The sequence below is a fragment of the Cygnus atratus genome, chromosome 1 (genome assembly GCF_013377495.2).
Source record: "Cygnus atratus isolate AKBS03 ecotype Queensland, Australia chromosome 1, CAtr_DNAZoo_HiC_assembly, whole genome shotgun sequence".
Lineage (NCBI taxonomy): Eukaryota > Metazoa > Chordata > Aves > Anseriformes > Anatidae > Cygnus > Cygnus atratus.
In genome coordinates, this window is record NC_066362.1 from 23,913,375 (window position 1) to 23,931,591 (window position 18,217).

The following is an 18,217-nucleotide window of genomic DNA, read 5'->3' on the forward strand; positions in this document are numbered from 1 at the left end:
TTCAGTGGCTTCTGTTAATTAATTAATTTATTTTTAATAATTTTATTTATTTATTTTACTGGAGGCATCTGCGATACCTGTCGTTCTGCCCGCACTACGTGACAGAGGATGCCAGCGAGCCGTGGTGGGGCGGGGGGCTGCACGCACCCCCGGGCCGTTCTGGGGCGGCCCCGAGGTGCGGGGTGCGGGGTGCGGGGTGCGGGGTGCGGGGTGCGGGAGGGAGGCCGAGGGGAGCCGTGCCGAGCCGGGCAGGTGCGGGCGGGCGGTCTCTGGAGCCCAGCCCCGTCCCCGCCTCCGCCGGGAGCGGCTCGGAGCAATTCCCAAGGCAACCCAGGCTCGACCCCCTTCCCAAACCCCGCCTCCCCCGGCCCGCCCCTCGCTCGGCTCCCGGGAGGAAGCCGTCGGGGTGGAAACTCGACGTGTCCGGGAAGGCGCCGGCCGCTCAGCCCCTCGGCCGCGATGCTGGACCCTTCGTCCAGCGAGGAGGAGTCCGATGAGGTGCAGGAGGAGGAGCGGCGGCGGGACGGGCCGGGGGCGCCGGCCGGGGGCTCGCTGCCGCCGCCGCGGGAGGCGCGGGGCAGGGAGGGGGGCGCGGGGCGGGCGGCGACCCCCGGCCCCAGCCCCAGCCCCTCGGTGCTGAGCGAGGGCCGGGAGGAGCAGGAGCGGCTGCAGCGGGAGGAGCGGGAGAAGCGGCTCCGGCTGCAGCTCTACGTCTTCATCGCCCGCTGCATCGCGCACCCCTTCAACGCCAAGCAGCCCACCGACATGGCCCGCCGGCAGCAGAAGGTGAGCCCCCCGACGGGCAGCCCCCTGACCGCCCGGACGCGCGGGCGAGACCCCCGGCATCTCCCCGTCGGCCCCCCTGAGGCGAGGGGCTGGAGGAGGGGGGCGGCGGGCACCGCATCCCCCTGGGAACCCTCCCGGGAGTTCCCGGAGCTGCCCCAAAACCGGGCGCTGGGGGCGCGGCGGGGGGCTGCGAGGGACCCCCCCGGCTGCCGGAGGGGTCCCGGGGCAGCCGGAGCGCCCCGAGGTGCCCCCGAGCCCCGCTGCGGGGCGGGGAGGTGGAGGAGGCTGCCTTCATCCTCGGGGCAGCTTCACCAAAATCGCGCTGTCCCTCGAGCATGAGGGACGTGAGGGTCAGCAGGGAGGCGGCAGGTGGCCGTGCTGCCTGCGAAGGTGCTCGCTTCTGCTCCGTGACTTCTGAGCGACTGCTCAGGTAGAACACCTAAAGTTTCGCAACAGGGCACGGCGCTTCCAGACAACTCCTTTAAACACTCAGTTCTTGAAGTGTTTGGTCTGAAATACTTGGAGCTGTTTTACTTTCTGTTCGGTTCCATAAAACGACAACAAAATGCCCACATCGGTTTCCAGCAGAGTATTGGTATGCCGCAGAAGGAATTCAGTTCTGCGTACCTTTTTACGATCCTGCTATTTGCACGTCTCTAAAGCTTCGTAAAAACCAATACAAAATGTTTTGGGGTGCCAGAGCTATCATGTGTGATCTAGGCTATTTGTGCTTAGTGAATTCTTTGACAAGTGAATGGGGTGGTAATAATATGATTATTGCCAGAAGAACATTTTGTTTTTTGTTAAGTTTTTAGGTGCTTAAAGAGTGAAACCCATATAAAGACTTCTCGTAAGCAGGAATCCAAAGAAAATCCCTTAAAATAAGGATTTTGCCCAGACTGGTGAGGGTTCCTCCACCCTGAAAGAGTCACCACAGTGAAGATATCTTAAGGGACATCTGCCGATCATCTAGTCTGCCCTGCTCAAACCTAGGGTGACAGCAGTAGTTCAGGCCAGCTCTGGCTTTGTCCACCTGAGTCTCAAAAGCCTCCAGAGACAGATCCCACAGCCCACCTCTGTGACCTGCTCCGTCGCCCTCCGGGCAGTGAATTTTTTCCTCATCAGCCTCAAAGTTGCAACTTGCGGCCATCAACAGCATTAGATACTGAATGTTTAGAAGTTCTCACTGATCTCAGCCCCTAAATGTAGGAACAGCATTTTAAAAATAACGACAGTATTAATTATTTTTATTAATAAGATGTATGAAAGGAGATTGCTGATGCGCAGCCAATACAGAAATGTAGCACTTGTGGATGTAGCATATGAGCAGGGAACAGACTGATTGACAGAACTGACTTGATAGTTAAAATTAAATGGTACTCCTGTTAATTACTGTTTTAAGTGAATTCTGCCTTTTGGCTTAACTACTGTACGTGGAAAGAGATTTTTGTTGTGTTTAGGAATTTAGCTGCAGGACCAGAGTGATTTGTCTCGTGCTGGTCACAAACTAATGCTCTTAAATAAGGCGTAACGCACAAAAAATTCTCTCTAGGAGTTGCAGTTCTTTCTAGAAGTAATAAAATATACATAAACATCCTTCCTCTTACTTAACAATTCGATGTAATACCCAGTGAAGTGCTGAGAACGGTGTAGCAGAACCAGTTTTCAGAGTTCAGACAGGCTGAGGGGCGCCGAGAGCCAGGTGGAGAAGCTGCTTTGTGCTGTAACGTTGGCAGTCTGTGCTGCACATGGGTCCCGTGTGCATGCTTTTGGATGTCCTCTGGCTGGACCCGTGCTTGGGTAAATCACTGCTTTATTTACTGAACGAATGTTCTCCCTGGTTTGCACCGTCCCTTCATCTCTCACTATTCCCCTGCACGACTGCTGTCTGTCAGTGGCTGGCCCTCCGTTGTGAGCTTCACTGAGGTCCCTGACCTGTGTTATTCAACAAGAGCCATTCACTGCCACACGTCCCGCTCGGCACCAGCGGGTAAGTGATCCAGGGCAGCGCTTTGAGCAAGAACCTGCAGTGCTCTGTGGCTCCAGCTCCCAGCCCAGTCTGTCTCTGGTGGTGCACTCTTCGTGCTTTTGCACCAGCAGTCTTTCCGATAACCTAAGAATAGTATCCACCCTGCTCGAGAGCAGAAGTAATTTGTGCTTTCTGCCAGTTCATTTGGCATATTGCTGAGCAAATATTGCAGAATGCAGTTTACTTCTTTTTTAATGTGGCACGTATTATCCAGTAAGGGAATGAGATGGGATTCACATAGCAAACATCCTCAGTTGCATTGTAATATCAGTAAGGAAATGGTTTACAATACGGCTGGATTCTTATGTTCTTTCTTCGGTATCAGATTGTAATCTACCATACAGTATCTTAAAACCATCATACTTAATGGACTGAGTTATACTAATTAAAGTAAAGAATTTTAAGTGCAGACAGTTTTGCTCCTCTGTTGCCTGTTCTCATCCTTCTTTCTTCCCACTAAGTAAAATTGGCTCAGCTCTATTGTCATATATAAGGTTAATTAAAAAAAAAAAGAAAAAAGATCAAACTTTAAGAGAAGAACTGTGACAATTTACCAACATCCGTCAACTCTGCCAGCTTGTTTTGAATGCCAAATCCAACATAATTTAGCCTAAACTTTGCTGAAACACTTACTTCTGTGTCTGGCTGCATTCCTTCTGTAATCTGTAAGATACGTAGTAGAAATATTCGTGTTTAACTGTTCAGAGTTAGTGGGTGACCAACTATTTCCGCCTGTCTTTGGCTACTGGTAGATTTGGGGTGAAGGAGGAAGAATAAGCATGGCATGATTTTTTCAGGGTGGTATAATAGAACCTGACAGAGTTGGAGTTAGTTCTGCAGAGTGTTAATCCTACTCCTAATAACGTATCTTCGGTAGGTATTTATGGACATTTGACCATGCATTTTCCAAGTTTTTAGAGAAATATTAGTGCATCAATGTGTTGCATGAGATGCCTTTAGCAAATAAGACTTGCCTGTCTTTGTTTGAAAGAGTCTTTGTCACGTTTTTGTAGTTTCCACTTTTTCTGTTGAATCTTCTGGAATATATGTTAGCATCTTTCCTTTTTTTACCTTTCTGCTCCTGTTCCTTCTTAGTCCAGCAAAAAAGAAGCCATAGTTAACTAATGTTGTTCCTTTTCTTTCTCCTTTTGCACCCCAGCAAAACTGAATCTCAAAACAGTCTGCAGGCTGACTTTGGCCTCAGAAAGTTCATGGGATTTAGGCGGTAGACTTAATTGCAATCTCTGTGCAGCTGTCTTCCATCAAGACAAAATGGTGTATGTGAACATAACACAGAGCCAGTGACTAGATGACAGCCCTGGTAACTGTGGTTTACACCAGTCAGTTATATACCTTTACGTGTATACTCAGTTTTATTTAAGGAGCATAGGATAAAGGCAAGCTCTGTATCTGGGAGATGAGTCAAAGCTCCTGAGGAAGAAAGGGGCAATGAAATGCTACAGTTAAGTACCATCACCAACAAAAAGGTATCCATCCAGTGTTTTTCTTCCTCAACATCTTAAAATTTACTCTAGTAAAGCAGTCACACGGTAGAAATCCAAGACTGGGAGGGGAGTAATGCTTCTACGCTAAAGGAGATTTCCAAATGCATTAAAGGCTTAGTACATCAAAGCTGATAATTCAAGTCTTGCTTTCATAGGTGATAAGTAGGAGAAGTAATTGAGCCGTCTGTTTAGAAATCGTAACTAAAAGAGATTTACTTCATGAATACATTCTGACCAGTTGTCCTTCCGTTTCCTCCATCTACCTACTTCCCCGTGAGTACACCAAAAATATCAAGTTATAGTTAATAGTGAAAAGTAGGAGTGGTAATATTCAATCCTTTATTTTTGTCTGAGCTTCATGAATTTGTTCTTTCCTGTTTCTTGGGCTTTGCCTCTAAAGAAAAGGTTCATGATATGTGTCCACTGAATGACTTTATCAAGAAAATGTTGGCTACAGGGTCAGACTTGATTCTCTGTATCACAATTCTATTCTCAATGTCTATTTCTGCTGCACGAAGCCTCACTTATCCCTGTTTTTGACTGGTCATGTGTCACTTATTGATTGTCTGAGCACATTTTGGGAAGGAAAAATCATCTCGTGGTTTCACAGCCTCCTTCACGAGATGCTTTTTTCCACTTCTTAGGAAGGAGAATACATCCAAAGCCATTCTTATTGGAAATTCCAGATGTGCTTCAGAGGAAGAGCTTAACAAGAAAACTTGGCTATCTGGTCAAAATTCTGCGGAAGAGCTTTCTAGGAAGACATCTTCTATTCCTCCCTTCAATATTTCCTTTACAAATCTTATTTCTTTTTATTTTTTATTTTTGATAAGGAATTCAGAAAGTCATTTTAAATCAAGTTTATTTACCTTCCTCCTCCCTTCACAAACACCTTGTCGTGATTCATTAAGCCACGGGTACTTTGTTTTCAATCAAGTTAGTATATTTTGTTAAGTCCTGTCAAAGCCCATTAAGATGCTGGCTTGCACAGCTCTATACTTATTAAGACAAGACTATTGGCAATCAGATCTTTTTACCCCAGTGAGAACTCGCTCTTTGGGAAAGAAGAAATTCATGTCTGCAGGAGGAAGGTTGCTCACTATGGGCAATTGAGTCAGCCATGGCTGAAGAAACACTGAAGGGTGATGAGTGAAGCAGAGCCTTCTGGTTACCAGCGCCAATTCAGAAATGACAACCCTTCTGAGTTTTGATTTAATCTTAAGCTGTGCTGCTGCCCAGCCAGCTCAGCATTGATTAGGGTGGCTTGGCTGAAAGCTGGGCAGTGTGCTGGGAAAAATAGTCTTTGGTAAATAGCCGTGTAATGAAGTGGGTATGTAGGGACGGTCTGCAAACTTCATTCTACTATGCTGAAAAATTAATCAGTCTCTTCTTTCGCTTGCTTGTTTTGTTTTCCCTGCCTATTTTAGCCCATATTTGTCTTTGATATTTGACTTTTTTTGATCATTTGAGGAGACAACTTTTTTATTATTATTTTTTTCTGAATGAGGCTGTTGAGTTCTTTCTGTCAGCCATGTGGTTTGACAAGTATGTTAACTCTGTTGGCAAATACCCCATTTCAAGTGCTGGAGAAAGACTACTTATTAGTTTTTCTACAGGGGAGCTGACAGGATGAGTTTGAGGAATCGGTTGACCGTCACCATCTCTGCAGGAATGGTACAAGGGAATTAGCTGGTTGGGCTGCCTGGCATTTCTCACCCCTTCCAGGCAGTTGTTATTCTCCAGTTATATGTTTTGTGTATCTGAGCTGTTGGTAATTGGTGACAGAGAAGCAGAAACACCAGATCTACTCTTTTTGTCCTAATAATTCTCTCTGATATCATCAGAGAAATATACTCATTGCTGCTGTGGAGGAATAAAACTGGTAAAAACACTCTCCCCCTCCAAACCATATTCCTTTCCCTGCATCTAGAAAGGGTCAATGTGCCAAAACATTAATTACCATGTACTTGTCTTTAACTGTAGAATATTGCTAGAGCAGAAAATACTAGTTGGTTGCTAGTTGACTATTTTCTGAATGAAGCATTTCTTATAAAAGCAAATTTGCCCTTCCGTGCTTCCCCCATTCACACCGTTCATGACTAGTTCATGTTCTGGGGCACTACTAACCAGTGACCTCACTGTTTGCTTACTGCTAGTTAGACTGTTTTTTCTTTCTGGCTTTGCACCATTTCTTCTTAATATCGGTGAATGTCATCCTGAAGTTGCCTTTTGTATATATTCTTTTGGTTTTTTAATGTATCTCTATATATGTGTTCTGCTTTCCTGTAACCCTTCTTGTTTCTTTTTTGTGTGTAGATGTCTACTACTTTGCTAGCTTAGCACATCCCTGTCTCCTGCTGCTTCTCTTTTATTCCTGTGCTCACAGGAACTGGAAAGCTAATAGCTCAGGGAAAAAACTCGCTTCCCATTTATCAACGAGAGGTGGCTGTGGGGAAAGACGGCGTGATTTGTGTATTTCTGGGAAGGTGGTTGGGTCTCCCTTCTGATTTAGGGGTTTCTGTTGGGGTGCTAGCCTTTGTGCCTTGACTCTGGTCCTGTATTTAGTTGTACCTGAGCACCAGTTAGTATATTACTCCACCTGAACTGGGTGCCAAGCTCTCATTTTTTTAAAACTTTTTAGTCTATAAATCTCTTTTCATATTTTTTTTTTGACACAGTTGTTGCAAAGATGCCCCCTGTGTTTCTTTCCAACTTGCTCCTCTTGCTGCCTGCTGCTGTCTGTGGCATGCTCAGGTCTGGTACTCAAACTTCTCTTTGTGTTTTAGCTGTTGTCTTTCGGGAGGGGAGGAACAGCATCTGCTGAACTCTTATTTCCTCTGCCTAGTGAGCATCTCCAAAGCCTGCTTCTGCCTGGAAGTGCTGGCACTGAATTGAAAGCAGCCCAGCACTTGTGAGCTGCAGCTGATTCCCACAGGTTTCGGAATAGCAGCTGTGAAAAGTCAGTTTTCAGTTTGTTGCTGTGTGGGGGAAACTCTGAGCAGCAGGAGAGGCAGAGTGTTTGTATGTGGGTACCAGGCTGCATCAGCTTAGGTTTGTGTTTTGAAGGTTATTTTCACAGCCATAAGCATTGAAGGCTTTTGATTATTTTTTCTTTAAAATTCTCAACAAGTTGATGATAATTCCTCAAAATAATTTGTTTCTGGTTCTTATTTATTTTGATGTGAGGAGATAAAGCGTATGCCTCTCTTCAAGCGTGATTACTTGTATGAATAAGTTTAAGAATGTTCTTGAGTGTTTTTCCTGTCAGGAAGAGGAAAAGCATTAATTAACAGCCTTGTGAAGAATGGACGGTCCTACACGGAGCACTCTGTAAACCCCATGATCCAGTGAAGAAAAATTAGAAAAAGAGAAGGTGATGGAACAAAAATCTTTTTCCAGCGCTGTTTCCATTTATCTTTGGTTATTCATTTACATGCAGCTGTCTTGGCAGTGGGGTTTGGGAAGTAAAGGCCAAGCTTGTGTTCAGTGCAAGTAGCAGAGGGATGCTCAGAGCAGTGCTGTAGCAGAAACGTCCCTAGAGCAGTACTGTGAGTGGAATTGTTTGGGGCACAGACAGTGATGTGGAAGAAAAGACAAACTCGGACAGGGTGTAAATGAGATCTCCAAAGAGATGATGCACGTCTACAAAGAGTAGGGGAAAAGTGGGAATCGGTAATGGACAGTGTTAGAGGTATCGAGAAAATACATGGAACTGAATTCACTTTGGGGCAGAGGAACTGTTGAGCAAGAACAGTGACAAAGGAGTGAATTCATAGCAGGGAAATCCACTGGTCATGAGTTCTGCTTTTCAGTATGAAGCAGAACTGAAGGAGGAGTATCCTGGGGATAAGAGTTTGCATCAAAGGTACTGGGCTAGGAAAAAGAGATACAGATTAAGCTGGAAGAAACTGAACAGACTCAATGTCCGTGTTGGTGTAACAAAGAATAACAAGGGCAAAGAGTGGGTAAGAAACTTGATGCTCAGAAACTGGACTCCATGGAAATCGGAGTGGTAGGATGTGTTTGGGAAAACAGTGTTTTCATGGTCCCAGATTTTTTTTTTTTCTGCAGAAGGTTTTAGTCATTTTATCAGCTTGGGATTTTCTTATGGTGGTTTCATGAGCTTTCTGTGAAAATAAAAAATAGACCTCCAGGCAGTGTGCGCCAAATATTTATCTTGCTAGTTTTAACACAGGATCATCCCTGGTTTGTGCTTATTGCTCTTATGTTCCTTCACTTATTTCTGAATTATGTATTCTGAGGCCTTGTGGCAGGGTATCGGCAACTGTTTCTCCTACAAAAGTTTTCTAAGAATGTTTCATCATTCCAACTGCTTAATACATCAAATATGCATTAGTGCTAAAATATTAATGTTGACCAGTTTATTCTGATCCCCTTATGGATGGATCATAAGCAAGGGAAAGAAATAAAGAAGTGGTTGTTTTGATATAGGACTGATATTAAATCATTGTAGCACTCTGTTCCCCTCAGATCTCCTGTCTTTCCTGCACTGTCATCAAAAGGCAGCGGATTTTTCAATCCCTTACCAGCAGGGATTGAAGAGCAACAAACAGTGATATTATTTAGAGACTGAAATTTCAAATCCCACTAGTAATGTTCATCTGGATCTTGGAATCTTCAGGTTGCCTCTGCTGAGCGGAGTAGGGATATCTGCCCGAATGGGCACTTAGATCCAGCTCGCATTGACTTAACACCAAATGCAATGGCATTGTGGTACCCACACGTATGCTTACAAATGGGGGTTCTAAGTGTGCTGGTACATGCTTGATGAAATAATTGTAAGCATTTTAAGGTAACTAGTACAACATGCATCAGAGAATAATCTGCTTTATATGTTTCTGTTTTCTTTCTCAGCATGATTTGGCTCCCAAATTCAATGGCTTTAAAGACATCACTTGAGATTTTTAAGGCCAATTTCTAAAGTTGTCTTTCTCTGCCATCCAGGTTTTTAGGTACCATTCCTTAATGCTTCCAGGTCTTCTTCCATAATAATAGATGCTTGAAAATGACTAGCTATGTTTTGTGTATATAAAACTTATGTTTTACCACCTGGAAACATATTTAATAAAAAAAAGGCATCTTGTTAAGGTAATCTGGGAACTGAGATCTGGCAAGATGTGGATATATATATTTTGCTTATGTGTTGCTGAAAATAATATAAGAACGCTGTTTAACTGCGTAAGGTAGGGGGAATTTTAAGAGTAGTGCTTTTATTCTAAGACCTCTTTACTTCCTAAATCTCAAGGAAGGAGAGCAATACACTGGAGTAGGGCTGGGCACTGTCTGTGGTCTTTGTTGGTCTTCCTCAAAGTTACATTGGAACAGCTGGATTCTGACAGTCTTTCTGTTACTTTAATAAATGATGCTTTTCATGTACAGACTGCAAGTTATAAGAATTAGAAGTATTATTTATTTAAAGTGGCAACAAAACTTTCAGATATTCACTAAACCATGAGCTGCTTAATGTGTTCTGGATGTTCAAACTGTAACAAATTAACATGTTAATAATACATTAATTAATAACATGTTAATAACTACAGTGGCTAGTGAGAACTCAGTCTGGAACAGGTCTCTAAAGGTCACGGAGATGTGACAAAGTCATTAAGCTGGCAAAAACCTCCACGCATGACCCTCTTACCGCATTATGAGCTGTATCTGTTAAAAGTGCACTTAATCATGCAGAGCAGCACACAAGCGAAGGAGACTGAAGGAGGCTGGCAGAGTTCTTCTGATAGTCTGAAAAAATCTGTCTAAGCCTGACTGCTGTATTTTGCTAAGCTGTGCTGGATGGTGCTGGGCTGATGTGCAGTGGCCGTGGGTGCTGTCCACTAGCTGGGAAAGAATGACCTGATGAGGTAAGTGAGTCTTTTAAAAAGCAAGAGCATCCCTGGAGGAACTTTATTGGTGACAGCATCGGTGTCTGCATCAACATCTTAGCTCAGATCAGGAGTATGCTTTAAAGTCACCCTCCTTGTCCCCACTTGCAGAGACGGTGCTTGGAGCACACGGATGCTGCTGTTTGTGGGCAAAGCTAAACCAGAAGTTAGGTTCTGGAAGCACATTAAGTCCTTGCAGCCAGACTGGTGGTGGTCTGAGGCAAAGCTGCCTGAAGTGGATTTAGGGTGGATGTCAGGTCGTCAGCATCAACTACTTTGCTCTGCGGATGCGCTCTTCTTGCATCACACTGCTTGCCAGAGGTGACCGGAGAGTCGGAGAGATTTAAAATACAGCAGCTAATACAAAGTCAAGAGATAGCTGGAACCTAAAAGAGATAAGTAGCACCACAGTCGCCTTTCTGAGCAAGTAAAGCAGGACAGAATATGAAATGCAAACATAAAACCGGCTAAAGTAACAAAGTAATACAGTCGTGCTATGCCTGAAGTTAATTAGGGCCAATAAGCTGCCCCTAGTTACTAGAAGTGTGGGATTCTCAGCAAAGCTGCCTGGGATACTAATTAAAAGAACTGATTATAAGAAATAGAATGCATAATTAATGACTGGTAAATGATTTTCAAGATATCTTCAGACAGCAAATAAAGTGCCCTTGGAAAATATTGTGACACCCTGAGCCATCCATTTAATCTAATCCAGTAGATAGACCTGAACTGATTTGCAAGAGGTTGCTCTGCTTATACTTTCTAGTGCTGAGGTGGGGATTAGTGGGGGCAGAATGACAGGTAGAAGAGGAATAGTATTTCCATTTTAATATCAAATGCTCTTTGTTGCTGTTTTTTATTATTATTTAATGTGTGACTTCAATAGACCCTGCTTATGAAATTTGCTGACATACCGTATTTCTTTTTAATAGTTGGCTTTGCAATAGCCTGCTGCTGTCACAGCTGAGCGAGTTTTTAAAGCTTGGAGAGGACCTTTTGGATAGCATCCTCCCTGTGTTGATTATTAGCATGTGTATGCGTGGCAACTGTTTGCTGTCAAGTGTATGGGCCACCAAATGGACTATAATTACTCTTTTTTAGGTTCTTGGAAAAATAGCAATCTGAAAATTGTGTAAAAAGTTTAAGGATTTCTCTTTTTTTTTCCTTGAAAAAAAAAAATCTAGCCATATGAAAGAGTTTTTTAAAAAAATTTAAGCAGTTATTTAAAGGGGCTAATCAGGGGTTAAGTTTTAGCCAGGCACCTATTTCGGTGTTCCTGCCTAATTGAGTACTCCTTAATTTGTAAACTTGACGCGTTTTAAATAGCCCTGGTCCTCAATTACTTTGACATGTTTATAGAAATTTAGATTAGGAATAACAAAGCTATAATTGCTGGGAAATTGCATTGAACCCTGCGTGTGATTTCCTGGGCCACTTCTAAGCATCTGCCAGGGTCTGAGGCTGGAGGTGCACTGAAGTGCCAGGGCGTGAGACGCGTCTCCTGCTTGGCAGTAGAAAATGCTTCTGGGCTTCAATAACGGATTAGGATCTCTGGTCCTGTGAGGTTGTGATGTATCTCTGCGTGCATTCGTGTGCTGGAAAGGAGGAAATTGTGGGCTCATGTAAGCCTGAAGTGAGGCTGGTGGTAGTAGTGGCACGTCCACACCTCCCTGGGCGCCCTGGCACTTCTTGGTTCCCAGTGCTTATGGAGTGATGCTGAAGCCTTGAAGGACAGGCGCACACGGAAAATACACATATGTGTGGTTCTGTGTAAAATAACAAAGTATGTGCGAGTGTGAGAGACAGAAAGAAAGCTATAGATACTGTTGTGAGGGGAGGGGTGTTAGTGCTCCATAGCTTATTATGGCCTAATCTGTTTTAAAGAGATTATGGCTTGTACCAAATAAAAGTCATTTAATATTACTAGTTTTTCAGAAAAATAATTTTTTGTTTTTGTAAAAATTGTAAATTGCTATTTATTTTATAAAAAACACAACCCCTTACCCCAGCCCCTCCTCTGCAGATGCATACTTTTTGCCTTGGCTCAGTTTGATAGCTGCTTCATATAGAATTAAACTCCTAAGCCTTGTGATAGGGAAGCAGAGTTGTTCTTACGGCTTTCGTTAATGGCAGAGGTTTTATTTTTTTATTAATATTGAGCTTTTGGGATTGATCTGATTTCTTAGGTCTTGCTCAGAGTGTGCCCTGTTGAATACAGTACGCTGATTTTGTACTCTTCCGTTTCTGCTATCTAGCTCTTACAAACATAAGATTTAAATACCATATTTGTCGCTGTATTTGAGGATGGATTTCTACCTTGGCTGCAGAAACTTGCTTTGGGTCAAAACATGGCATATGTGTTCTCAGTGTGAAGGATAATTTATTTTCATAATTTGATTCAATTTGTATTTTTTCTTCAGTGGAAAAATAATTAGTTCCAACAGGAAAACAACTATACTAATTGTGTGAGTTCCTTTGTAAAAAAAGACAAACAAAAAATAAATCATCCCACTGCAGAACTGTGCAGATAGCTCTCTTAACTTTTTCCCATGCTGACTTCAATAAGCAACTAGCAGACCTGTCATAAGCCACTTTTCGGAGAGGGGAAAAAAGTTGCCCTATTTTATTTTTAGTAATGGTGTGGTTACAGTGGAATGGCTTCTTCATATCAGTGATCAGCATCACACTGACAGTGCTAATAAGATAAATGGGGTAATGCATACTGATTATAATAGCAGCAGTGGTACGTGGATTGTGAGATTCTGTGAAGGGCTGTGTGATGTTGAAGCTCAGAGCAATACAGATGGTCAGCAATGCAAATCCATTTCAATCTATAATGCTGGAGAGCCTGGGAAATGAACAGAATTGCATATTAACATCAGAAGAAAATAGGTAGCCTCAAAGCTTTTCTTTCAAAAGGGCTGAAGGATTCAGAGCGAGAAACCAGATCATTTAGTCAATGAAGTGAACCCGTTCTTGGATGGTATATGCATGGGTGTGTTTAAGGCAGGTGTCAGAATATTTATTCACTATGGCCATTCATATGATGAAGTGAAAATTAGAACCTAAGGCACTATCAAAACGCGCTTGCAAGTTGCTTGCTAATTTTAAGCCTAATAAAATATTAAAATAATTTGTTGGGCTTTTTTTTGGATACTCAATAAACGAATACATGCCATCTTCTGTACTGGCGTACAGAAAAGTGCAAAACACCAGAGTGGACTAAAGTAACACAGTTTTAAAGAGGGGATGGCATTTAATTAGGCGATTTTTTTTTAGCAGGAGCCAAACGTGGATGCTTTGGAGTAGGCTGACTTAGGTACCCAGGTGCCGATGCAGTAGATCCTGCACAAATTACATGTGCATTTTCAAATTGTGTGCATATAACCTACTGAACCAAATTACGAGCCTTTTCTGAAAGGTGACATAAATAGGCTATCAGTAGGTTTCCCTTCAATAGTTCCTGTGTTAAATTAGGTATTTTATCCACCTGACAGTTCAGAAGATGCTTTGTGAAACATGGAGTAGTTACCAGGGAATAACGCCACAGCTGCCAGACAACTCTGCTACCTTCATTATGCCTTTAGTGATACCTGTTTAATTAAGTGTGTTGCTTATAACAAAGCAAGTAGTAAGATACACTAACAAAGCTACCATGCCTCAGGTACACTTAGTAAGCACCCTGGCATATATTGTGGCTGAACCAAGGTATTGCTTTGCTGTGCCATGGGAAGCTTACCTCTGCAGAATTCTTGCTGAACGGCTTCAACACACAAACAAGTTCTGCATTTCTTTACGCTGATGGGAGGGCACCTCCTGTGTCGAGACAGTCTCATTTCCAAAAGCAACCAGGTTGTCTCTTTTGTAAACAGGTAAAACTTCAATCAGTGGGAATCCCCACTGTTTGTCATTACTCTAATAGTTAAGAGACTTCTGTTTCCAGACTGAATCTGTTCTTAGCTTGTTTTATACCCGCGTGTAATTCTATCAGCTCTGCCCCTCAGTTAAAATAGCAGCTTTTCCTCTCTGAGGGATTCAGTAGAGGATGGTGTCTCATTCTGTTAAATGAAGCAATCCAAGCTATGAACCACCATTTGTGCGGTTGTGTCTCATCCTTATCCTTCTCTAATGGCCTTTCTCTGTGTGTTTTGCAGTTGGGGTTAATACACTCTCCTTTTCACGTTGCCTTTTCATGTTCTGTCTGGGATAGTGTTAAGGCAGGGCATCCCGACCCTCATCTCAGAGCAACTAAGGAGACCAAAAACCTTAGCAGAAGTTGTGGTGAGTCCTTGCCTGATGTGTGTGACTCTGAATTTATCCCTGTCCTGGTAGCATAGCACAGCTCCCACACTGGCTGTGGTTTCCAGCACAGTATTCTTATGCGCGGTGCTTGCCAGTGCATCCCAGCCTTGAATTTCAATATCAAATTTCAAAATCAGAAGACTTCAGTATCGTGTTCCTGTTCTCTCTGTAACAACAAGTATGGAAATACTGCCCTCCAGGACTTTGCAGCTACCTTTCCTGAGGCCTGCTGTTTCTCCCTAAACACTTGCCTTCATGTTTTTATTGATTTTAATCTCTTTCACCAGTGTGGCTGTCTCTTAGCTGCTTCATTGGTGTTTAGATAAGATCTATAGCATTCTTTAAGCCAGAAAGCAAGAATAAAAAGCAAAAGGATTACTTGATTTTTATCAACTTTTAAATAATTATGGCAGATTTGTGACTTTGTGTGACTAGTTCTTCTGATTCTAGGTCAGATATACAAACAGCCTTATTTTTACTATTTTTATTTCCTTTTCCTGAGCAGGCTGTACTCCTCTGTAGGTAAAGACCTTCTGCCTTCTTTTGGGAAGGAGCTTTCTTTGGGAGATGCTGGACAAGTCTCAGGCTCTTGTTCTGAAGAAATTCCATGCTGCCTCGTTTGGATCTCTGTACGCTTCAGTCTAGATGATTGAACTAACTTCTCAATTCCTTGATGCAGAGAATAAATTATCACTTCAGTTTCTAGGCTAAAAAGATCTTTCTGACAAAATACAAACTGCTGAGACTGGATACACATTCAATAGCCATGCATATCACCAAGCTTTCAAAATAATTTCAGTGCAGCAGCGATAAAGAACAAAGACCGTTCAGTGGTAACCCCGTCAGGGCCTTGCTGTGGGCCTTTGTTTTAATTTGCTTTAAGCTATCGCAAGTTCTGAGTTCCAGGTTGCCGGATCAGCTTCTAAAAAGGTTGCTTTGGCATCCTGCCGTGACCCAACTTGGCAAGCTACGGAGCAGAGTTGAACAAACGTCTGTTGGGTCAAGTGATTTGTTGACTGCGGGAGGCTGAATGGTCAGGGCGTGTACAGAGTGCTTCCAGACGTGGCCATTCTTGTTGGACTTCTGCATATGGCTCAGATGCTCTTAGCAGACACGTGTAATGAAGCAATTAGGCCGCAGCTTTTGGAGTTAATTCTCCCCGGTAAAATATTATCCAGAGTACTTGAGTCAATGTTTTTGTTTTCAAACCCACTAACTTGTATATACGTTGGTTTTCTGTGTGACAAAAGACATAAATTCATGCTTCCTTCCTTACCTCCTTTGACACCACAACTTTGTGGTTGAATACAGTGCAACAGAGTGTGACTTCTGAGTCTGGCTCATCTTTTGTCCTGCTTGTAGTAATACAGGCACATATAATAATAATTCAGGAATCTCCCAGTGTTGGAAGGTTCAAAGGAGCCTTTGGCCTGTCTGCCTTACTCCTACTCAGCACTGCTAAATAATGATAATTTTTGGAAAAGCTGGTACAAAGAAAATGCTGTGAATTATTCTGAAGGTCAGTCATTTTTTCTCTGCATCTTAGGAACACACTTGTGCTCGGTCCCTACCGAGTGAATCACCTGGAAATTCTGTTTTTTGTTCCTTGAGGTTTGCTTGCACAAAGTTAAGCAAAAACCTTATTCTCCATAACTCTCCTCTGCTTCTCAGACTCCTTAACTGTACTGGATTTTACCAAACAGCATGTACCCCTTTTATTTTGATTTGGGATTGTGTTATCTGGTCCTTTGCACCAGAGGCTAGAAATGCTTTAGAAAGGGGAAGAGAAACTTCCTGTCTTAATTTGGTAGTCTTGGTAAAAGAGAAGAGGACTGGGAGCTGGAGGAATAAACTCAACCTTTCCTTCTGCCTGCTCAGATTTCTGTACTCTTCTGTTGTTCATTGTCATTCCTTTAGCTGTCCTTCGTGCTTTGCACAAAGTATTGGTCCTCTACCTTCACTTTGCAAATAACAGAAATATTGAAAATTGATTTTTATCTGAAGTCTGGAGAGGAAATTGCATCTCCAGAGCAGCATGCCCTCCCTCCTTCCTCCCAATTCTCTATGCAATAGCTATGCAAGTGTCAGCTCCGTTGTTCCTCTGGCATGCTCCTAATCACTGTGCCATTTCATTCTGTGATAGTGAGAGAGATGGAGATCAGGAATCCTGTTCTGTTGCTTTTGGTTAGATACATAAATTACCAGCACAGTGTGTACTAAAGTCATCTTAAACAGCTTTTTTGGGATAAGATACAAGAATTTACTCACAACTTAAATGAGAAAGGCTTGTATTGAGCATCTAAGGATGCTCATCTGAGAGCTCATCCTGTCCTGGTGATCTGAAAGGAAGGATCCGTGATAATTGTATGTGACAACGTTATTCCAATTTCTTTATTCTAAAACTGAACTGCTACTGTTAGAAATATATATTAAAAACGAAACAAAAAACAACCTCTGGATTATGTTTCGGAGAGGGGGAAAAAAACACATTTTTTCTTCTTCTACTAGCTTAAGCCTTTGGTGTCTCTTCAGACACTGAGAAGTTGACGGGGTACCTCATTGACTTAGGTCATTAGCAGTTTTTAAAGACATCCGGGGACACTGGACTTTCTAAAGCTTATGGCTCTGCCCGTGAGCAGAAAGGTGCAGTTCAGCTCTCTCCTGAACTTGGAGCACCACCTGCAAAGAAGTTTCTGGGTGAGTTTGTTTCAAGGTGAGGTAGGGTTTCTTCTTCTTTGTGGACTTCAATGACAGAAGAACTGAGAACAGATAATAAACTCTAAACATAAACTGTGGCCTGTCAGTGGGTTTCCGTTGGATAAAAACAGGTTTCATGCAGTTATGAGGAGAAATGTTTCCCTACCCCCCTGATGTTTAAATGTAATGGAGGGAAAGACGCTTTTCACGCCCTCATAACCTGAGAGGGACCGCAGTGGTTGCTTTTTCTTGGCTGTAGACTGGAGATGACTGGGACAAGTTAACTGGGCATATTCCTCCCAATCTGGGGTTTTGTCCTTGCTGCCTGTAGTTTTGTTCCTGTTTTGTTGTGATGCTGCTGTGAAGTGCTGGTCTCCTTCCCTGGAGTCCCTGTTGGCATCGTCCATCACCTTGGGGGGCTTTCCACCGAGCTCCTGCCAGGACTGGTGGACCTCTGTGCTTCCTGGTGTTGAATGCCCTGTTCAGGACTGCTCCATAAATGCAGACCTGTAGTGGTTCGTGTTTGAAAGCGCCTTTATTCTCCCTTGGTCTGGATTTTACAGCTTTCGTTCTACTCCAGGAGTTCCCCTGCTGGCCCCTTCTTGTTATGCTTGTCTTTGAGTGCAGTTGTTGTCAGCAGGGAAGGCTGGGAGGCTTTCAGTCCACTTCCTTTCATTGTTTCTTTCAAACATCTGATGTTATCTCATCTGCCGTCATGTTATTTAATATGTGTGCTGTCCTCGAATCACTTAACCTCTTCCCATTCATGTACATGGCAATGTCCTTCTCAGGCCCTGGCCTTTAGGGAAAGCAAGCCACCCTCCAGCCCGCAAGGGAGCTTTTTTCATTTCAGTAGGATTTTGCACAAGTATGTGCTCTATGAATATATTGTGAAGTTGTAACTAAGCATTTGCAGAGAGTAATAGCTTTAAGACTAGTTTTTTTCTTTCCTTTTTTTCTTCAGGGAACAAAAAACGGTCACACCGCTAAGCTCTAATTAC

At 43.2% G+C, this 18,217-nt stretch overlaps 1 protein-coding gene across 12 annotated transcripts in view; it reads left to right on the top strand.

Annotated features, from left to right (window-relative positions):
- Window positions 1–459: 459 nt before the first annotated feature.
- CADPS2 (calcium dependent secretion activator 2) overlaps window positions 460–18,217 on the top strand; it is a 312,131-nt gene continuing 294,373 nt past the window's right edge. For all 12 annotated transcript variants that reach the window (XM_035559395.1, XM_035559401.1, XM_035559404.1 and 9 more), the window contains exon 1: window positions 460–786. In XM_035559395.1, the coding sequence (XP_035415288.1) occupies window positions 460–786 (327 nt within the window). The remainder of the gene's footprint in view (window positions 787–18,217) is intronic.